The sequence below is a fragment of the Prionailurus bengalensis genome, chromosome A2 (genome assembly GCF_016509475.1).
Source record: "Prionailurus bengalensis isolate Pbe53 chromosome A2, Fcat_Pben_1.1_paternal_pri, whole genome shotgun sequence".
In the NCBI taxonomy this organism is placed as follows: domain Eukaryota; kingdom Metazoa; phylum Chordata; class Mammalia; order Carnivora; family Felidae; genus Prionailurus; species Prionailurus bengalensis.
Genome location: NC_057348.1, coordinates 12,455,644 through 12,478,271, shown reverse-complemented (window position 1 = coordinate 12,478,271; position 22,628 = coordinate 12,455,644). Strand labels below are relative to the sequence as shown.

Below are 22,628 nucleotides of genomic sequence, written 5' to 3'. Positions count from 1 at the left end.
GGGCCTTTGGGGCTGGGGAGCCAGAGAAGGTTCCGGCTCTCTGCCAGAACTTCTACAGAGGGCGAGCCTGCGGTTTTTGCTGGCCATTCTTTCTTACCTCATCAGTTACACGCTTGCCGACCACACACGTGCACATCATTCAGCTCTGCACACGGAGTCCTGTTTCACTTCACACATAAATGTGCCAAATTTCGGCTTTCGTGGGTTATAACCGCCCTCCCCCCTTTCTTCTTAAGGCTGGAGTGGATCTGGTGGCCTCGGCGTGAAAGAGCAAGGGATCCAGGACCCCATCAAGGGGGGGGACGTCCGGGACAAGTGGGACCAGTACAAGGGTGTGGGCGTGGCCCTGGACGACCCCTACGAGAACTACCGCAGGAACAAGAGCTACTCCTTCATCGCCCGCATGAAGGCCAGGGACGAGTGCAAGTAGGCGCTCTGCGGGCGGGAGCCACGCCTCGGCCACCGCGTTGGCCACCGGGACCTTCCTGGCTTACTGGCAGTGACAGATGGTAGGGACAGCTCAGTTCTCACACAGCCTCCATCTCTGGGGAGCGGCAGAAGAGAAGGAAGGCCACAGCCTGCCTAGTGACGAGCACCATGCTCGATAGCTTGGAAGGCCCCGGGCCCCGCCTGCAAACCGCTCTAACGTAGAAGCACGACCCCGCCAGGAGATGCCCGGGCCCGCGCGGCCAGAGCCTGCTTCCCTTGACGGCGAAGTGAGAAACACGAGACCCTCCACCCCTGGATGAGAATCCCTGACATCTTAAGGCACGGCTCTTTCGCACCTCTCCCCTCGGGCAGGTCTGAGCTTCTGCTTAAACCAGTAGGAGCGTGTGGAGGAGAGGCCCTGGGCGAGCGGCCCGGCAGCCTGGGAGCGGGTGTGGGGCCAGCCGGCCCTGCCCACCTGTGCCCCGCCGACGTGCGGTGGATGGGGAAGCTCAGGCCAGGCGCTGGTTCCAAACAGAAAAGCAAACCCTTTTTGATTTGCGAAGTTACACAGGGTTCTTCTCGTTTTTACTCCAGGTCTTTAGTTTTGGAGAAGGGAATGTTGCTCTAAGAGGATCCCAGTGAGAATTTGAAACCCGATTCCTCTGAGACATGCTGGCCCTTAGTTCATTTATTTTAGTTGTTTGCGTTGAAATTTTTTCCCCAAACGTCAGCCATTTGCTGTACCTGCAGAAACGGGAGGTTCTGAGGACACGGACCTGAGGCACCTTCAGGTCCCAGAATGACACCCTCGGAGAGTCTGTACCCTTAGCGTCTCGGCCTGTGTTTTCCACTTAGAGGAACCCAACACCAGCGCTCGCGTGGACCTCCCGCTCCAGGGTGTGGAGAGAGACCCCTGGCTGTGCCTCCCGCTCCTCATTCCCCTTGCTGCCCCCCCCACCCCCCCACACACAGCCACCACCATCGAGGGAGGTGAGGCCAGGAGGGAGTGGGGTCTGCTGGGCGACGCTGGGGACGGCGTGGGACAGGCCACGCTTGGCGTCTGTGGGCAGCTCGTGCGGTGCCGTTTATTTGTACAGAAACATTTTTGAAAAATTCTTTTCAATAAGATGCAAAGTCCTCTCCAACTTTTCAACCTGATGTGATAAAATATTTGATTTTGTTCTAGGTTTCCTGTAGATGTGAATTGTTCAAACGTGTCTGATTCAGGATAAAATGTAAACACGTGCTGTTAACAATTTCTTGTGGATTTTACTGTTTTGCCTTCAAATAAAAACTTTTTTTAAAGACCTTTTTCTCTGCGTGTTCAAGTTAGAAGTGTGCTCCAGCCGAGTCGGGAGCAGGCGTGCCTGGAATGCAGAGACTGCGTCCGAGTCGTGCGGTCAGGTCAGGAGCTGCCCTGGCGCCTCGTGTGGGTGTGCCCGGCGTGGACACGTGGCCCGGGCTCCTGTTTAGCAGACGGGGCTGTGGCCCCTCCCGTCTATGTCCGCTCACTGGGCGGCCAGCACCCGGCCGGCACAGCCGCTCCGTGGGGCTCCGGACAGGCTGGCATCCTCCGTCCGGCCGTGAGTGGTGACCACTCCACCCGTGGGGCCACTGCCACCGGCCCGCGCGTCCCCTCGGGGGCCGGGCGAGTTCCACTACTCTGCTAAAGAAGGCTGGAGCTGGGATTCCACTCGGGTGAGTCCTCGGCACCGCCTGCCCCCCGCCACTGTCCCCTGGAAACCAACGTGTGTCGCAGCCGGTGTTCTGGACCCGCTTGTCCGTTCAAACCCACGAATCCCGCCTCACCTCCGGTCCCCAGAGCTCCTCCTCCACCTCCTCCAGGGCATCCTCCATGGACAGCGGGGCAGGCCTGTGGTGCCTGATGTACTGTGGGGCAGAGGACAGGGGGCCGTCACCACCGCCACCTCAGTCCACTGAGGCTTTGGCTGCTGGAGGCAGCACCTGTCCCCAGTGGCTCCCGGGCAGGTGGGCAGAAAAAGACCGTGACGCGAACCCACGTGACAATGCTGTGGAAAGAAGAGGAGAGACAAACCCAGACAGGCTCTGGCCAAGGCACCTGCGAGGGATGCGCCCTGACTGGGTCTGAGAGGGAAGCATGACCATGGCTGGGGGTGGGGGGAGCTGGGGAGTGGGGCTACCGGGGGCGCCCTCAGGGCACACGGGGCGGGCAGAAGGGCCCAGAGCAGGCCGTGAGGAGCCACGGGGGGCTATAGGCAGGTGACATGGTCAGATCACTTCAGCTGTATCCCACCAATCGATGTGTATGACCAACTGAAGTCAAAGAACCCCGTGGGGGTGTGATCATCAGAGTCCAGGATGCGGGAAACCGTCAAAGAAACAACGTGTTTACTTGAACAAATGAACTGCAAGGAAACATCAAAGAGATGGGGCAGGGGAAACCCGTAAGCAGGGGTTCTCAAAGTGGGTCCGCTGTGGGCACAAGGGGGAACACCCGCTCCCAGGCCCACCTCTGCTGCCAGCGGAACCCTGGTGGCCCTCGGGGTCTGATGCCGCTCCGAGCCAAGAACCACCGCCCTAAGCCCTAATCGGGAGCCTAAAAAGACCCCAAACATTCTTGATGCACAGGCTTTGGATTCTGAAGAAGCAAATAGCAACAAAATGTTCAACTTGCATGAGCCAAGAGGGAATCTACCCCTGGATATCCACCAATACTAAGAAAATAAGAAAAGTTCATTTGGCTTGGGTGTTATAATGATACTGTGACCATTTTGTTCCAAAGTCCTTAGTTTTAAGAACTACAAAGCAAGATATTTGTGGATAAAAGGACAGAAATGACCGTGCAGAAGTTCATGTGGTGTGATGCCATCTCTAGAAACATTATCATATCTAATACCTAGTATGCTATATATCTTACAACATAGAGTATGAAACATACATAATATTGTGCATTTCATACATAATGTTCATATTTTACACAGGGAAAATCTAAAGAATATCGAATTCTCTCTGAAATTATGGAGGGCTTTATAAATTACCTACCTCTGTAACAAAATTTTTACAAAATGAGAAGAAAATTTTTACAATCGAACAAAAATTAAATTTAGGGGGGAGCGAGAGGTGAGTGTGACAGTCTTGGCACTTCAGCCCACAGGACTGGGCAGAGCTTGGGGACGGGTCTGCAGAGGGACAGGAGCCCCCACCGAGGAGGTCCCCTTTGGTCCAAGGTCACACACAGCCTAGCCAGCCGCAGCCCACGCCAGGCTGCCTCTCGCTGCCCCCGTCCCATACGGCTCTCGCCAAGGACGAGGACAGCTCCTTTCCCCAGGACTGTAGGTGACTGGGCCCACGGTGTCCCTGCTGCCCGGGCTGAGCCCTGTCCCCCTTCGCGTGCAAAGGCCCCTGCCCTCTCTCCCAGGAAGGGGGTGTGTGCTGCAGTCACCTGTTTGGTTTCCTCCAGGGTGTGGTAGTGGAAGGAGTCTCGGTCCAGGGACTGCAGGAGGGACATGTGCAGGTGCCGGCTGGCCTCCACGAACTGCTGCGTCAGGCTCAGCTGCTGCTTCAGCATGTCGTTGAGCGCCAACGCGGCCGGGCTGTAAGCTGTCAGGGCTGTACCGGCTCCGTGTCACTCCGCCCACCTGCCCGCCTGTCTCCCCAAGGGTGAGGCTCTGGGTCACCCACCCCCCCCACCCCCACCCCGTGCTCAGCAGCGTCCCCGCAGGGCCAAGGGGGGCTGCCTTCTGGAAGTGCTGCCACCAGAAATACTGCTGTCTGCGGGCTTGTGTGGGACCCTCAGGAGCTGCACGTGGGACGCTCGGCTCCCAGGCAGAAGCGGAAGCCTCAACTAAACGTCCCACCCGCGGGAAGAAGTCCAGGAAACCCCAAGTTCTGCAACCGCACGATGTGAATCCTGCTCGCACCACTGAGCTGGACACTGAAAACCGGGTAAGAGGAGGGGCGCCCGGGGGGCTCAGTCGGCTAAGCGTCCTGGCCCTTGGTTTCGGCTCAGGTCATGATCTTGCGGTTCGTGAGTTCCAGCCCCACGTCGGGCTCCGTACTGACAGTGCGGAGCCTGCGTGGGATTCTCTCTCTCCCTCTGCCTCCCCCAACTTGTGCCGTCTCTGTCTCAAATAAACTCTTAAAGAAATGGGTAAGAGGGTAAATCCTGTTATGTATCTTTAAACATAAAACTAAAATACTTAAAATTAAAAATACAATTAAAGGGGCTCCTGCGTGGCTCAGTCGATTAAGCGTCTGACTCTCGGTCTCAGCTCAGGTCGCGATCTCATGGTGCGTAGGATCGAGCTGACAGCACAGAGCCTGCTTGGGATTCTCTCCCTGCCCCTTCCCTGCGTGCGCTGGCTGTCTCTCTCTCTCTCTCTCTCTCAAGAATAAATAAGTAAACTTTGAAAAATACAATTCAAAATAAAAATAAAAGTTTTATTTAAATTCAAAATATGTTGAAAAATGGAAGCTGTGTAACTGTTAGAAATGATCATTGTCAGACTACAAGAAAACAGAAAAATCTCTGAGATAATAGCAAGCTAAATGGAAGAGTTTTTTGAAAGGATACAAACATTTCAATTGTTACAACCTGTGCGTTTTTAATGTCTTCATCTTTAAAAAAATTGAAAATGGCAGGGGCGCCTAGGCTCAAGTCGGCTAAGCAGTCGACTTCGGCTCAGGTCCCGATCGCACAGTCCATGGGTTCAAGCCCTGCGTCGGACTCTGTGCTGACAGCTCAGAGCCTGGAACCTGCTTCAGCTTCTATGTCTCCCTCTCTCTCTGCCCCTCCCCACTCATACTCCATCTCTCTCAAAACCAAATAAACGTTAAAAAATTTTTTTTGTTTTTAATTGAAAAGGGAAAAAAAACCCCAAAAACCCAAGTCCTAGATGGACCTTTGTTTGTGCCCTGTGAGCCACCAGTGGCCCCGTGGGGACCTGATGCGGCCTGGGCTCCCTCGGCAGCTGCTGGGAGGGCCTTCCCCCTGCCCCAGGCTGGACCGGGCCTCCCTAGGACCCCACAACTCCCCCAGACTCTGAAAGGAGTCCAGGCCTGTGGCCGCCATGCTGGCTCACACTCAGGACCTGCCGAGTGTCTTCAGGGGAAAAAGCACCATGTATTCTGGACGCAAAGGCTCAGAGGGGAGCGCGCAAAATAAAAGCAGCGTGGCGGGGGTGGAGGGCCTAGAGGTGTGTTACTCCCAACATTCCTGTCTTATCCGACATAGTTGTCCTTTGGCAACACGGACCAAAGGTTCTCAGACACCCAGTCTGTCGTCAGGGGTCCCAGGAACCGGGGCAGTTGCCTGTGACCATGTCACCAACAGACTCCCCAAACCCAGCACTGAAGTGGGGCAGCAGCCCTCCCGGCGGGGGCAGCCCTGCAGCTAAGATGCGTCCACTTCACCTCAAGGACCCGCTGAGCTGTACTGTTACCTTCTATGGAGTCCGCGCTGACGACGTGGCTGGCAATGGGCACGGGGTCCACGTAGGCACCTCCCAGAGCCGGTCCGACGGCCGCCACACCGGGCCCTGTCCCAGAGACAAAGGGGGAGGGGCTGATGGGCAGGATTCAGAGTGACTTTCATCAACATATGAAATAAGCTACAGTCTGTGCTTTCCTCTCCCGAACAGGACAGCCACCTTCTTGCTTTGTTAACCTCCTTTACGATTTCCCCAAACCTGCCTCCGTCTTTCTGGAGGCGTCTCCTGGTACAAGTCTGCTGAGCGGGCTCAAGCCATCACCGCAGTCCGTGACATCATGCCCTCCCCTCCTTCTCCCCTCCATCCTAGGGGCCACACGAAGGCTTCGGAATGTTCCCGGGACTCTGATAAGCTGGTTGATTTAGACTGCTGTTTTCCTCTTTCGATATCAGGCCTAGTCGAGGAAAACGGCACCAGCTGGGTTTTACCAAAGGGCTCTTTAAGTCGCAAAATAATACAGACAGAAACGCGCACATTTGTCAACAACAGGCTACGTTGTCAGGCAGCGGGAGGACGTGGAGAGGAGCACAGAGGCTTCTACGTCAGAACTGGGCCTCCACTACCCTCGAAGGCCTTCTAGTGATCTGACTTGGCATGTCTGGCTTTCCTCCCCAAGAAATGAGAAAATGGTCACGACCTACCCCAGCGTGCAGCCCAGGCTGAGACACGGCTAAGCCCCCCTGAATCAAAATGAATACAGCAGGTGAGAGTGTTATACGCCCTCGTGCAGTCCAGGAATAACCCTGGCTACGCTGTGGGCAGCGACCTAGACGAGAAAAGAGAGTGGGGGGATGTTTAAAAGCAAGGGACCTTTCCACCCAGAAGGGCCAAGACTGAAACTGGAGACAAGACAGACGCCTGGAAACTCACACCGGCCATGAAGAGCAATGTCCCCTGCACCACAGAAGAGAATCCACCACAACACACCGCGCCGGGACCCCCAAGCCACCTGAGGACTCGCCGTCCCAGGTGGTGGTTCCACGTTCAGTGCCGTCCCCAGGCTCGCCCTGGGCACCGCCAACATTTGGGGCTGGGTCATCTCCTGGCAGGGCCAGCCTGGGCACCGCAGGACGTTGGGCAGCATCCCTGGCCTCCGCCCAGTCATGACAGCCCGAACTGGCTCCAGTCTCGCTGAGGTCCCCTGGGGGCAGGCTCACCACAGCTGAGAACCTGATTCTGAATGAAACCTTTCCAGATGTTTTAGAGCTCGGAGGGCAGTGGGAGACACCCAGGGCGGCTGACCCTCGTCCTTGGAAGAGGGAACGGGGCACCGAGGCCCCCCAGCTGGTTAACAATGACAGACCCTGAAGCCTTCGTCAGGCTTCCAAGGATGCCCGCGGCACGCGCCCTGGGAGCTGGCGCCTCCCCCCGGGGGCCCACACGCTTACCCTCCACCCACTGGTAGGTGAAGGCGGGCTCGAGGGTCTGCACAGCCGTCTCCTTCATGATGACTTTTGTAACGTCCCTGACTTGCTTTTTCCAAGGTTTGAGCGTTGGCAGGGGAAGCTCTGTCTTCAGGCTTGCAGAGAATTCTGACAGAGTGTCCAGCGTCCTTTCAGGAGACTCGGAACGGGCCCTTGACTCGGATGCTGTCGAATTTGGGGATTTTTCAAAATCTTCTGAGTAAGCCGAGCTCACTGTGCTGGCCGTGGGCTCCTGAGACGTTGGCCTCGGGCTGGAAGCATCCTCAGGCCCGGCAGAGGAAGCCGATAGCTCACTCAGGCACTCTGAGATCTCGCTTCCAGTGGGAGGGCCCCCTGCCTGGGGACTTTGGCTGGATGCCTTTTCCCGCTGCCCTTCTTTCTAAAGGGAGGGTGACAGAGGTCACGGGAAAGTGGTTTCGAACCATCAACATGCTCAAAGTACCACCGCATTAGAATGAAGTGCAGGGTACCCAGGGGGCCCAGCAGGGAAGGGTCCACGCTGGTCCTTCAGGGGTTTTGAGCAGGCCCAGTACCGTGAGCAATATTCTTGAGATGCTTTGGGGCTGCTGTATTTTAACACTGATGGTGTGAGCATGTGTAGGGGGCACGTGGTTGAAATCCGTTACAATGTCATTATTATGTATTATTAAAACAGTGCCTGCAGGTTCCATAGTGAGGAGGTTACTAATATGGCAAGAACCACAATGGGGCACTATGATGAGTACAGGCCTGCGTGGTGTTCTTATGGGGCAGTTTAAGTGGGACGCGCTTTTTTTCTTTTTTCTTTTTTTAAGTTTATCTACTATTTATTTTGAGAGAAAGGGACAGCATGAGTGGGGGAGGGGCAGAGAGGGAGAGAATCCACACTGTCAGCGCAGAGCCCCCACATGAGGCTCAGACTCACGAACTGTGAGATCGCGACCTGAGCCAAGGTCAAGAGTCGCACGCTCCGCCGACCGAGCCAGCCAGGCACCCCCAAGTGGGACCTGCTTTAATCACCTGCCACATTAACTAGCTTTATTCTGTTTTCACCTACATCAGGATCTGTCACCCGGGGCACTCCTGACATTTGAAGCCTAAACGCTCTTTGCAGTGGGGGCTGTCCCGTGCATTGCAGGACACTGAGCGGCGGCATCCCTGGCCGCCACCCACCAGACGCCGGCAGCAATCTCCACCCCAGTCACGATAATCAAAACTGTCTCCAGACCTGCCAAGGGTCCCCCGGGGGTTAGGCCAAGACCCACGGGCCTAAAGGAAGCACAATGCTACCAAGCGTCTCCACGTAACCTACCGTGAAAAATTAAGTTGGCTGTACTCACTTTCCGTTCCAAGTCTGAGTTCTCACTGACAGCTGGAGCCAGATCATCGAGGGATAAAAGATTGATTCGAAAATCTGTAATTAAAAATGCAACATGACATTCACTCATTTACATACCACACGGCATTTACCATTATGTCATAGGCACTGGGCTAAGTGCTAAGAATAGAAACACAGAAGCGTGCAGTCTCGGTCCTTAATAAGCCAGCACAGGGATCTACACGTGTTTTCTCTAACTAGTAAATGGTTTCCACTTTGCACCCGAGACTGTACCACAGTTAACTCAGCTCTGTCGTTATGGTGCAAAAACCACCACAGACCACGTGTAAACAAATGGATGGGGCTGGGTTCCAATAAAGCTTCATTTCGGGGCACGTGGGTGGCTCAGTCGGTTAAGCGTCCAATTCTGGATTGTGGCTGAGGTCACGATCTCACGGTTCATGAATTCAAGCCCCTGCATCGGGCTTGCTGCTGTCGGTGTAGAGCCCCCTTTGGATCCTCTGTACCCCTTTCTCTCTGCCCCTCCCCCCCAAAAATAAACATTTTAAGTGTTTTTAATGTTTGTTTATTTTTGAGACAGAGAGAGACAGAGCATGAGCAGGAGAGGGGCAGAGAGAGAGGGAGACACAGAATCCGAAGCAGGCTCCAGCCTCCGAGCCGTCAGCCCAGAGCCCGATGCGGGGCTCGAACTCACGGACCACGAGATCATGACCCGAGCCAAAGACAGACACTTGACCGGCTGAGCCACTCAGGCGCCCCAACAAACAAACATTAAAAAAAAAAGCCTCTTTAGTTATAAAAACAGACACTGAGCCAGATGAGTAGATGACAGCAACACGGTAAAGAATGTGTGGTGCCAAGTGTGTGCAAGGTAGGGGGGGTGGGGTGTGGGGACAACTCAAGCAGACATAAAACTAGACGCAAAGTATCGTAAGTTCCCACTTAAAGCAAGTTAAGGGCACAGGAGCCCAAGGAGAACCAGCATTCGGCATGCCAGCTGGCCAGTCGCCAGTGCCTGAGACTTGGGAGTCTAGAATCCTCTGTGGAGTTCTGGTGTTCCAAACAGACCTCTGGGAACCCAACAGATGAGCCCACTCCTCTAGGTGGGTGGGCAGTGGACATCAGCCAAAGTTGGCAGCAACTTCTATTGCACAGTTCAGTTCAGGCCCTGAAACACGGGCAGGGGGCGGGGTGAGAGAGAGAGAGAGAGAGAGAGAGAGAGAGAGAGAAAGTTGGTAGAACAGGCAAGAGTGGGGTCCTCTGGGCAGCAGGCACAGGGCTGGAGGCGAGAGAGAGAGAGAGAGAGAGGGAAGTCCACACCACCTGCCCCCCGCACCTGCCCATCCTAAGCCCTAGAGTGAATCCCCCCGTCACCCCAGTCCTGGGGGCTCACGCCTCCTCTGAGCTCTCTGCTTCTGTCACTGCCATTCATGTGGCAGGCAGGTCCAAAGACACATCCCTGGACAAAGCGTCTGAACTAAAAGGCATCCGGCTGGCCCCAAGCAAAGGCATAGGGGTGATTCTGAACTTGAGCACTTGGGAACAGCGTTGGCACTGGCCGAGGAACATTACTGTCACGTAGGCCAACCCCAGCACGCACGCGCCTCCTGTAGCAGAGGGCCAGCTGAGGGGCTTCACAGCCACTTCTGTGGCTCTGCCCCCACTTGATGGATGAGAAAACTGAGGCACAAAGGGCCCAAGACTGCACAACTGGTAAGAGGCAGGGCAAGGTCAGCTCAGAATGTGCTCACCACTGCCAGCTTGCCTCCCTCCCTCGAAGCTACATCTGGACAAGGGAGGGCAGGGGCTGACCACCAGGAGAGGCCCCTCCAGGCCAGCAGTGAGGACAGAAGGGCTGCCGGGACCGGCAGTGTGGACAAACAGCAGAAAGGGAGGAACCTGGGTCTGTCACCTGCCCCACCAGCCTATACCCGTCTTCCCATCCACATGATGAGGGAGGTGACGTGGGGCCAGGGGAGCAAGGACACCCACTTACCAAACTCTCTGGCCCAAGGATCAGAGCCACTGAGGGAGCTCAAAGGGGTATCTCACGTCGGCAGCCAAGAGCCCATCCCCCTGCGTTCTCCGACCCTAACAAGGGCACCGGAAGGAACCACCCTTCATGGCAATACTTCCCCCCAAACCCCACCCCGATAGAGCTTCTACTGCTGACCTCCCGGCGCATGAACACCCACGTTAGTCTGTGATGGGATTCAGGACACGCTACCCCAAAATACAGCACCTTGGCCTACTGAATATCTCAGACGGGAGGGAACTTGAACATGGCATGCGCTGCAAGAATCCTCTGCCCTTCTCCCTTGACCTGCTGCAAGGGTCTCATGTGAGAAGTGCCCCCCCCCCCCCGCCACCCAGAGGAAAGGAGCATCCTGTTTCCAAGCCAGAGGGACCCCAAGAGGAATCACAGCAGGCCTTGCCAAGTCTGCCCCCGTTTACCACCTTTAGCTCGTTTCCTTTTGTCTGATCACGTTTTTCCAGTACCTTCCACTCCTCATCGAGCCTAGAGTAAAAACACTCACACACTTAACTGTCTTTTTTTTTTTTTTTTTCTAGGTCTGGTTTCCTTAGGAAGGCTCTGTGTCGCATAAAACTTATGTTGAATATTTAACATCTATTTAATAACTGTATGCTTTTCTCTCAATCTATCTTTTGTTGCAGAGCTCCCGCCAGGAACGTAGAAGGGTAGCAGGAAAAAGCTCTTTTCTCATCCCCTACCAGAGTCACGAGCTACGGGTCACCCAGCACACAGGGGGCAGGGCTTGTGTTGGCCCGTTTGCTATCGTCTTCTTGCTAACACAACCCTTGGCACGTGCCAGTGCCCAGCAGGCCCTCAAGACACAGTTTAGGGGCGCCTGGGTGGCTCCGTCAGTTGTGCGTCCGACTTCGGCCCAGGTCATGATCTCACAGTTCGTGGGTTCGAGCCCCGCGTCGGGCTCTGTGCTGACAGCTCGGAGCCCGGAGCCTGCTTCGGATCCTGGGTCTCCCTCTCTCTCTGCCCCTCCCTGGCTCATGCTCTGTCTCTCTGTCTCTCAAAAATAAACATTAAAAATAAATAAATAAAGACATTTTAATTTGGGTCTCACAATGAAGCACCCCAGAGGGAAGACATTAAGTGTTGGGTACACATCTTTTCTCTTTCTCCTTTCTTTCTTAAATATGTGTAATATTGGGATAAAAATAATATTGAATAATTTGAAATAACAGAAGTGTCTAATTGTGACTGGTTAGAGATTACTCCCTTTTCTGAATATAAAAAGGAGGTAAATTCCTCTTTCACCAAAAGAAAAATCGCGTTGCCTTTTTGTCGTATGTGGCTCTAGGATTTTGTTTTCAGGTTATTGCTCTGTAATTGGTCAGGGTTACTGAATGAAAACACTAAAGACAGAACATGGCACAAAAACAGACACTCAGATCAATGGAACAGAATAGAGAACCCAGAAATGGACCCACAAACATATGGCCAACTAATCTCTGACAAAGCAGGAAAGAATATCCAATGGAACAAAGACAGTCTCTTCAGCAAGTGGTGCTGGGAAAACTGGACAGCGACATGCAGAAAAATGAACCTGGACCACTTTCTTACACCATACACAAAAATAAACTCAAAATGGATGAAAAACCTAAACATAAGACAGGAAACCATCAAAATCCTTGAGAAGAAAGCAGGCAAAAACCTCTTTGACCTTGGCCATAGCAACTTCTTACTCATCACGTCTCCAGAAGCAAGGGAGACAAAAACAAATATGAACTATTGGGACCTCATCAAAAGAAAAAGCTTCTGCACAGCGAAGGAAACCAGCAGCAAAACTAAAAACCGACGGAATGGGAGAAGATATTTGCAAACGACATATCAGATAAAGGGTTAGTATCCAAAATCTATAAAGAACTTATCAAACTCAACCCCCAAAATACAACCCAGTGAAGAAATGGGCAAAAGACATGAATAGACACTTCTCCAAAGAAGACATCCAGATGGCTAACAGACACATGAAAAAATGCTCAAAATCACTCATCATCAGGGAAATACAAATCAAAACCACAATGAGATACCACCTCACACCAGTCAGAATGGCTAAAATAAAAAACTCAGGCAACAACAGATGTTGGCAAGGATGCAGAGAAAGAGGATCTCTTTTGCATTGTTGGTGGGAATGCAAGCTGGTGCAGCCACTCTGGAAAACAGTATGGAGGTTCCTCAAAAAACTAAAAATAGAACTACCCTATGACCTAGCAATTGCACTACTAGGCATTTATCCACGGGATGCAGGTGTGCTGTTTTGAAGGGGCACATGCACCCCCAAGTTTATAGCGGCACCATCAACAATAGCCGAAGTATGGGAAAAGCCCAAATGTCCATCAATGGATGAATGGATAAAAAAGATGTATACATATATATGGCCAGAGTTCATTCTTTTTGATTGCTGAGTAATACTCCATTGTATATGTGTGTGTGTGTACATATACATAAATATATATATATATATATACACACACACACACATATATATGGAGGGACCAAGTCTCTCTCTCTCTCACACACACAAACACACACACACACATATATATACACATGTGTATATATATGTGTGTGTGTGTGTGTGTCTGTGTGTATACACATATATATATATATATATATACACTCCATTGTGTGTGTGTGTGTGTGTATATATATATGCATACATACGCACATACAATGGAGTATTACTCAGCAATCAAAAAGAATGAAATCTTGCCATTCGCAACTACGTGGATGGACTAGAGAGTATTATGCTAAGCGAAATTAGTCAGAGAAAGACAAATATCATATGACTTCACTCATATAAGGACTTTAAGACACAAAACAGATGAATATAAGGGAAGGGAAGCAAAAATAATATAAAAACAGAGAGAGGGACAAAACTAGGAGACTCTTAAATATGGAGAACAAACAGGGTTACTGGGGGGGGGGGTGTGGGAGGGGGGATGGGCTAAATGGGTAAGAGGCATTAAGGAATCTACTCCTGAAATCATTGTTGTACCATATGCTAACTAACTTGGATGTAAATTAAAAAAAAAAAAAAGCAAAAATCTGACTTGGCTCCTCCACCAGGAAAGGTGGTCAGGAAGTAGAGGGGGTGGCATGACCGATGCATTCCCCACGGCAATACCCAGTGACCCCCCACCCAGGGACCCTCTAGGTGGTCTTGCCCCTCCTGCCTAGGGTGACAGGTGGGCACAGGGCCATGGGTTACCATTCAGGCTGTCATCGGTAGCTTCTGAGGGCGACTGATCGTGAGGCTCAGGCTCACTCCTTCCGGGGGAGAGCTTGCCATGTGGCGTCATGGAGGCTGATTTTGAAAAGGTGCCAGTGATGGACAGTGATGCTGTGCAGGCGGCTGTGTCCCCTGAAGCGTGAGTCTGTGGGGAGCGAGCTTTTGAGCGCGTGCCGCGAAGGGTCCCGTCTGCTGACTGTGAGGCTGGCAGACATGATGTCCGAAATGGCTTTGGGCCGGGAGGTTCCTCACTGGGTAGTGAAAGGATTCTTGGTTGAGTTGGGATCTGATCCTACTTTGGCGGAAATAAATGAAATTAATTATCAAACAGGTGACAAGGAAGTCCTTATCACTGAATAATGCGGCCAGAGTAGGGCAGGCCAAGGATGGGCGATCAAAGAGTTCTCTCTCTCTGGGCCCCTTTCTTTCTCTCCCTTCATCTCTAGAAGTCAAGGTACAACATTCAGACGAGGTAATATTGGGACTGCAGTGCAGAAACACTGCACAAATAATCAGAAATATCACATGGCTTTCAAACAAATTTGGTTAATTACACCGTTTCTAAATTAAGGCCCCTGAGTGCATGATCTAGGAAAGCCTGAGCCTGCAGCAGAATCAAAATAAATGGGCAGATTTTTTTCCCCCTTAAAATGCAGCCTTTCCATCACTTTATACCCACTAAGATGGCTCTAGTAACAAGTGCTAGCTCTAATAACCAGCGCTGGAGAGAGTGTGGAGAAACTGGAACCCTCGTGCACCGTGGCCGGGAACGCAAAACGGCGCAGCTGCTTTGGAAAAGTTTGGCACTGCTCCAGTAAGTCACACAGAGAATTACCACAGGACCCGGTAATTCCGCTGGTAGGGAGAGCCCCAAAAATTGAAAACAGGGACTCAAACAGATACGTGTACACAAATGCTCCTAACAGCACTATTCACAAATAGCCAAAGGGTGGAAAAGACCTAAATGCCCATCGGTGGATGGTGGATACGGAAGATGTAGTATATTGACACGATGGAATATTACTCGGCCATGAAAAGGAAGGAAACACTGACTCATGTCACGATGTGGATGAACCTCGAAAACATTATGCTCAGAAAAGCTGCCAGTCACACAGGACCACGTACTGGATGATTCCGTGCATGTGAAATGTCCAGAACAGGCAAATTCACAGACACAGAAAGCTGATTAGTAATTTCCAGGTGCTGGAGGGAGGAGAAAACAAGGAATGATCATTTAACAGGTACAGGGTCTCCTCAGGGGTTGATGGAAACATTCTGGAATTAGAGGTCCACTGGCACTGGCACGACATCACGAATGGACTAAATGGCACTGAACTGTTTGTTTTAAAAATGTTAATTTGAGGAATGCCTGGATGGCTCAGTCGGTTAAGCATCTGACTCTTGATTTCAGCTCAGGTCTTGATCTCCCGGTTTGTGGGTTCGAGCCCTGAGTTGGGCTCTGTGCGGTCAGTGTAGAACCTGCTTGAGATCCTCTCTCTCCCTCTCTCTCCGTTGCTCGAGCTCTCTCTCTCTCTCTCAAAATAAATATATAAACTTTAAAAAATAAAAAAGGAACGAAAGTAAAAGTGTGGATTTTAGATTATGTGAATTTCATCTCAGTTTTGAAAAACAGAAACGCAGCTGTCCCAAGTTTCCTGTGCGGCACCATGATCTGTCATACAAAGTGCAGGCCTGTGCTGCGCACACTTACTCCAGATATTGCAAAACTGCCTAATGTCCCAAACCCTGTCACCTCATGGCAGGCCCAAAACAGGCAGCCGTGATTGGCTGGAGCCCAACGGTTCCTTGTCAAATCCCTTCCTCAAGTAGCTTATGGGTGACGGCTGCTGTCAAGCCTTTATAAAGTGCTGTGACACAGAGTGCAGATGCGAGGCTTGGTTAAGAATAAATACACGCAGGGGGCGCCTGGGTGGCTTGGTTGGTTAAGCGTCCGACTTCGGCTCAGGTCATGATCTCACGGTCCGTGAGTTCAAGCCCCGCGTCGGGCTCTGTGCTGACAGCTCAGAGCCTGGAGCCTGTTTCAGATTCTGTGTCTCCCTCTCTCTCTGCCCCTCCCCTGTTCATTCTCTGTCTCTCTGTGTCTCAAAAATAAATAAATGTTAAAAAAAAATTAAAAAAAAAAAAAAAGAATAAATACACGCAGGGGCACCCGGGTGGCTCAGTCGGTTAAGCTTCCAACTTCGGCTCAGGTCATGATCTCATGGTTCATGGGTTCAAGCCCCACGATAGGCTCTGTGCTGACAGCTCACAGCCCAGAGCCTGCTTTGGAGTCTGTGTCTCCCTCGCTCTCTGCCCCTCCCCCGCTCACATTCTGTCTCTCTCTCTCTCAAAAATAAACATTAAAAAAAAACAAACAAAGAATAAATACATGCAGGGGAGCCTGGGTGGCTCAGTTGGTTAAGCGTCCGACTTCGGCTCAAGGTCACGATCTCACAGTCCGTGAATTTGAGCCCCGTGTCGGGCTCTGGGCTGACAGCTCACAGCCTGGAGCCTGCTTCGGATTCTGTGTTTCTCGTCTCTGCCCCTCCCCAACTCATGTGTGCTCGCTCCCTCTCTCTCTCTCTCACAAATAAATAGTAAAAAAAAAAAAAAAAAAAGAATACGTAAAAACTTACCGAGAATACTTTTGTTTGTTCTTTCTCACTGACTTTGGAGCTGACAAAACGCCGATTCGTGTATGTTTCTTTTTCTTTAGAAGATTCTATCAAGCCTCCTAGCAACTCTTTCATTTCCTCCTCATCGCTGTCTGGAGAATCTAGTTTTCTAATGGGTTTTTTCTCTTTGGGTGTTTGAAAACTCCTCTCTTTTCCACAATGTGTTTCAGGGAATCCATTTTCAACGCGTGGTTCCCTCTTCTTTAGAAACCTACTGACCTTCCCACTCTGTGTGCCGCTCCCGGACGTGGGAGTTTCATGGGCTTGTTTCTGGGTTTTATCTGGGCCGTGTGAGGAAAGTCCGACTGTGCTCCTGGGAAGGGCTGTATCTGCGCTCCTCGGAAGACTGTCCTCAGGGGTCTTCAGGTCAGATTCCACATCAGACAAATCCGCCTGAGCTTTCCGATTCATGATCTTGGTTTCCAGCTGAGCCAGTTTTGTGAGCGCAGCGCTGGCCCTGAGCTTCGAGGCAGTGATCGGGGGTCTCCCCGAAGACAGTCTGAGCCCACCCTCCACAACGGCATTCTCTTTCGGGAGTGAGTATTTTACACCCATAGTTTGGTGTCCTTTGAGAAATCTGCTGCGGCCGGGTGCTATTTGGGTAAGACTTCTACCGATTTTCAAGTTTCTGATTTCTTCCATTTTTGAATCCTTTAAGGAAAGATCACTAAAATCACCAAAAATATTGTGCGTGGGATGGCCGGTTCTTCTTCTGGAAGCCATTCTGGGGGGGGGGGGGGTGAAGAAAGAAAACTTAGAGTAAGAATACCTACCTGGTGTTCATACCATGTATTCAAATCTCTCAAGGCCTCCCATTTTATTTATTTATTTTAAGTTTATTTGTTTTTGAGACAGACATACACAGCGAGGAGGGGAGGGGCAGAGAGAGAGAGGGAGAGAGAATCCCAGGCAAGCTCCACAAGGTCAGCGCGGAGCCCGATGTGGGGCTCGAACTCACAAAACTGTGAGATCATGACCTGAGCCGAAACCAAGAGTCAGTCGCTTAACTGACTGAGCCACCCAGGCGCCCCTCAGCACCTCCCATTTTAAAGATCAAATCTTTCTTTGCAGTCTGCCTGAAGCGCTCCCTTCAAGCCCCATGACGGCAATGAAAATGTCAACACCCAGTACCACTGGCTGAATTACCGTTCAATGCCAGGTCTTTTTTGACATTTATTTAAATTCAAATTAGTTAACACGTACCATGGTATTGCTTTCAGTAGGATTTAGTAATTCGTCGCTTACATATAACACCCCGTGCTCATCCAAACCAGTGACCTCCTTAATGCCCATCACCCATCTAGCCCATCCGCCCACCCACCTCCCCTCCAGCAACCCTCAGTTTGTTCTCAGCGTTTAAGTCTCTTATGGTTTGCCTGATGCCAAGCTCTTAAAGGAGACACGTTGCACGTCAGACAGAAGAGCCAGCGCCTCTCAGCCTCCAACAGTGAGCCCGGCGCTCTGCTCAGAGCTGTATTATCTGTTTTAATCCTCATGCAACCTTGAGGCAGCTAGTGTCACCTCCCCCCGCCAGCTCCCGTTTTAAAGAGGAGGTGAAAGCAATACAAGCACCTGAAGGTTAGGTCACCGGTTAAGGTCACCGGTCAAGGTCCCCTGGCTGGTGAGCAACAGAGCCAAATTCAAAGCTCAGGTCCCATTCCAAAGGCCCCCTTGTTCCCGACAGAGCTCCACTGCCTGGCCAGTGACACGACCACTACTCCAAGAGTCCTACTCCCCGCTGGCTCCCCACATCAGCGCTCCTCCTTTATCCAAGTATCCTCAGCTCTCTCACAAGGAACTGCTTAACATCAGCCTGTGTATTTAAGGACCCTCCCCTCCGCAGAAAATCTCACTTCACTTTAAGGGTAAAAACCACCTGGGGCGCCTGGGTGGCTCAGTCGGTTTGAGCATCTGACTTCGGCTCAGGCCGTGGTCTTGCAGTTTGAGAGTTCAGGCCCCGCGTCAGGCTCTGTGCTAACAAACAGCTCAGAGCCTAGAGCCTCCTTCAGATTCTGTATCTCTCTCTCTCTCTCCCCCTCCCCTGCTCATGCTCTGCCTCTCTCTGTCTCTCAAAAATAAATAAATGTTAAAAAAAATTTTTTTTAATAAAGTTTAAGGGTAAAAACCACGGCCCTGGAAGGGTGGAGGGGCTATAGACGGACACAGCAGCACCCACCCAATGTTGATCACGTGTTGTGCGCACACGCTGGTGAACAGCCTTCAGCGGGGTGGGGTGTCAGTGCTTTTATCATATTCTGTGTTCCCGCGTGCCCCTGAAAGAATAAAAACGACCCACCCCAAGATTTAAAAAGGTTTCAAAGAAGTTTAAAGGCTCAAAAAAAAAAAAAAGATGGAAAAATATGGCATGGGTGGCTGTGTGTTTGCTGCAGCCCCTTTACTAAGGAACTCAGCAACAGCAACGAAAATGTGAAAAGCAGAGGCCCAGCACCCGGGCAATTGAAATTTGCCTCCGATGGGGCGCCTGGGTGGCGCAGTCGGTTAAGCGTCCGACTTCAGCCAGGTCACGTTCTCGCGGTCCGTGAGTTCGAGCCCCGCGTCGGGCTCTGGGCTGATGGCTCAGAGCCTGGAGCCTGTTTCCGATTCTGTGTCTCCCTCTCTCTCTGCCCCTCCCCTGTTCATGCTCTGTCTCTCTCTGTCCCAAAAATAAATAAACGTTGAAAAAAAAAATTTTAAAAAGAAATTTGCCTCCGAATGCACTCTCAAATGCACATTGATGTGTATGCACGAGGAATGTCATGGCAGCATTGTCTGTACCCCTCAAGCACTTGAACCCATCCGTAAAGACCCAGGGAAATCCAAAAGACCACGTGCAGCCAAGCGAGTGCTACGCAGCCGTGAAAAAGCAAGGAGGGAGATCTGTGTGCATAATGTCGTCTCCAGTGTAATATGTGAGGCAGAAAAGACCAGGTGCACAACCACTGCTCGTTTCCATCCTGTTTGAGTGTTTTAACAAGGCCAAGTGTTATTTTGTTGTTTAAAAAGAATTCACTGTGAGACCTGAAGGAGCCTTTTTTCCCATCCCTGTCCACTTGGAAAACAATCTTACGAGGATTACCAGATTAAATACAGGACACCCAGGGACGTGAATAAGATAAAGACTAAATAATTTTTTTAAGAGAGAGAGCATAAGCAGGGTAGAGAAGCAGAGGGAGAGAGAGAGAGAGAATCTTTTTTTTTTTTTTTAAGTTTATGTACTTATTTTGAGAGAGAAAGCAAGAGCACACACACACGAGCAGGGGAGGAACAAAGAGAGGAGAGAGAGAGAATCCCAAGCAGACTCTGCACTGTCAGCACAGAGCTGGACACAGAGCTCGAACCCACAAACTGTGAGATCATGACCTGAGCCGAAACCAAGAGTGGGACTCTTAACCAAGTAAGCCACCCTGACACCCGGGGTGAAAGAATCTTAAGCAGGCTCCATACTCAGCACGGAGCCGAATGCGGGGCTCGATCTCACAAGCCTGGGATCATGACCTAAGATGAAGTCAAGAGTCGGACGATCAACTGACTGAGCCACCCAGGTGCCCCAATAATTGTTAAAATAGAAGTATGACCCACATATTTTTATACTAAAAAGTAGTATGTTCCAAATAGTTTCATACTAAAAAATTATTGGTTGTTTATCTCAAATTCAAATTCAACTGGGTGTCCCATACTTTTATTTGTAAAATCTGGCAACCGTCTGTCTTATGCACCTTTCAAAGCTGAACTCAGGGGCACCGAGGTGGCTCAGTCCATTAAGTGTCTGATTCTTGATTTCAGCTCAGGTCACGATCTCACGGTTCGTGAGTTCCAGCCTGGCATCGGGCTCTGTGCTGACACCGTGGAGCCTGGTCGAGATTCTCTCTCTTCCCCTCTCTCTGCCCCTTCCCTGCACTCGCTCTATGTCTGAAAATAAATAAGTTTATTAAAAAAAAAAAAAAAAAAAAAAGCTGAACTCAAATGTTTTGTGAGAGGAAAAACATTGAACCCAGCCCTAAGATTCTGTCTGCAGAAGAGTGAATCGTTTTTCTTTGACTCTGTTTTTCTGCGTGGCATACCTGCTTGCTCATCCCCATCTGGGTACTTAGAGCGCCTCGCACAGGCCTGACCACAGGGGTCAGTGAAGGCGAAACCAACCACACCTGACAGAAACAGTGCAGGAGTCCTAGCCTGTGTGACGCTGGGCAGGTTACTTGACCACTCTGTGCTTCGGCTTGCTCATCTGTAAAACGATGACAATTATTCCCTTCATAAGATTCCTATGTTCATTGTAGGACATGGAATAAATGGTAAGATTTAGGTAATAGTGTTTGGAATACCTGCATTAGTGGGCTTTTAGCAGGAAGGACGTGGTAAAGAGGAAGTAGAGACTGCTGGAACGTCAACAGCTACCTTGGTTGATATTTTTCTAACTGAGGCTCAGGAGGTGACTCAGCCCCCACCATTCTGTGGGTCAGAGGGAAAGCCCGACCACTAGGCCAGGTTTAACAGCGTCTAGTTTTTCTGAAAAGTTTCCCTAGGTTTAAAAATAAATCAACAATGGTTACAACGGCAAGTTTTATGTTCTATCCATTTCATCACAACTAAAATCGATATATTTTTAAAACACAATTAAAAATAAACCTATGGGCAAAGGATATGAACAGATACCTCGCTGAAAAAAAAAAAGAAAACGTACAAATGGCCAATAAGCACATGAAACGATGTTCAACATCACTAGCCATTAGGCAAATGCAAATCAAAACCACCAGATCCCAGTTCACAGCCACTAGAATGCCTACAATCAAAACCACAGATGGGGCGCCTGGGTGGCTCAGTCGGTTAAGTATCCAACTTCGGCTCAGATCATGATCTCACGGTTTGTGAGTTAAGCCTGAGTCTGGGCTCTGTGCTCACAGGGTGGAGCCTGGAGCCTGCTTCGGATTCGGTGTCTCCCTCCCTCTCTGCCCGTCCCCCACTCGCATTCTGTCTCTCTCTCAAAAATAAACATCAAAAAAATAAATAAATAAATTAGAAACTGTAGATAATAACAAGTGTTGCTGAGGATGTGAAGAAATCGGTGCCCTCATACACAGTCATGGAGCATTACAATGGTACAGTCACCAATTTGGAAAACAGTCTGGCAGTTCCCATGTAGCCAAAGGTGATTGAAATGTATGCAAATGTTCATATTAATTATTATTCATAGTAGGCAAAAAGTGGAAACAACCCAAAAGTCCATTAACTAGTGAATGGATAAGAACCGAGGTCCATCCATCCAATGAAATACTATTCAGCATTAAAAAAAAGAATATGGATACATACAACAACATGCATGCATACATCTCGGACACATCATGCTAAGGGAAAGTAACCACATACTGTATGACCCCATTCATAAGGATCATCCAGAAAAGGCAACTTTATAGTCAGAAAGCGCATCAGTGGTTGCCTGGGGCTGGGAGTAGGAGCGAGGAGGGACTGTAAAGGGCCAGGAGTGATATCCTTGGGTAGACAGAAAAGTTCTAAAGCTGGATCTTGGTGACGCTTGCCCCACTTAGTAAACTTAGTAAAGTAACAGAGTTGTGCACTTACAAGGGGTGGATTGTACGGTAGGTAAACGCATCCTCAATAAAGTTGTTAAAGATAAATAAACCTGACTTTGAACACACAGGCGCCTCTCACGCCATCGGGCTCTTCCCACCCCCCCTAACTGCCCACCCCCCCACTCCCCACCACCGGCCTGGAGCGACCCACCCAGACCACGATGCCAAATGGGCCCCGACGGGGAACCAGGCGTGAGGCCCCTACCCTCCCTCAGCCCGACAAGCCCAGCTCCAGAACGTTCCCCATTTCCCGCAACTCCTCTCCCAAATCCGGTCGCCAAACCCGGCAGCAACCGGGCCAACCGCGCCAACCTCCTCCCACGATGTCCATCCGCAGAGGCCGTCGCTGCGCTCCCGGCTAGACACTCCGGCCGGATGGGACCGTTGCCCCCGGCAACTGCGCCAGGGCGGAAGAGACTACATATCCCAGCGCGCGCCGCGCCCCGAGGACCA

General features: G+C 51.0%; 2 protein-coding genes across 12 annotated transcripts in view; one reads left to right on the top strand and one right to left on the bottom strand.

Moving 5' to 3' along the window:
• Positions 1–1,737, top strand: part of LOC122488675 (calcium homeostasis endoplasmic reticulum protein) — an 18,974-nt gene extending 17,237 nt beyond the window's left edge. For all 5 annotated transcript variants that reach the window (XM_043590298.1, XM_043590295.1, XM_043590296.1 and 2 more), the window contains one exon: positions 237–1,737. In XM_043590298.1, coding sequence (XP_043446233.1) covers positions 237–430 — 194 coding nt within the window. In that variant the 3' untranslated portion in view covers positions 431–1,737. The remainder of the gene's footprint in view (positions 1–236) is intronic.
• Positions 1,679–22,591, bottom strand: CA2H19orf44 (chromosome A2 C19orf44 homolog). Of its 7 annotated transcripts, XM_043590304.1 has the most exons (10): positions 20,910–21,456; positions 20,649–20,812; positions 16,549–17,311; positions 13,892–14,204; positions 8,644–8,717; positions 7,289–7,703; positions 5,853–5,948; positions 3,854–4,020; positions 2,239–2,319; positions 1,679–2,095 (listed from the first exon to the last, which is right to left on the bottom strand). In XM_043590304.1, the coding sequence occupies exons 3-10, from the start codon at positions 17,308–17,310 to the stop codon at positions 1,928–1,930; spliced, it is 2,076 nt and encodes a 691-aa protein (XP_043446239.1). In that variant the 5' UTR covers position 17,311; positions 20,649–20,812; positions 20,910–21,456; the 3' UTR covers positions 1,679–1,927. The 7 variants fall into 7 exon arrangements, with proteins under 7 accessions (XP_043446239.1, XP_043446240.1, XP_043446234.1 ...); XM_043590305.1 differs by lacking the exons at positions 20,649–20,812; positions 20,910–21,456 and adding an exon at positions 22,488–22,585 and having other exon boundaries at positions 1,679–2,319; XM_043590300.1 differs by lacking the exons at positions 1,679–2,095; positions 2,239–2,319; positions 20,649–20,812 and adding an exon at positions 22,488–22,591 and having other exon boundaries at positions 2,779–4,020; positions 20,910–21,106.
• Between the last annotated feature and the right edge of the window lie 37 nt (positions 22,592–22,628).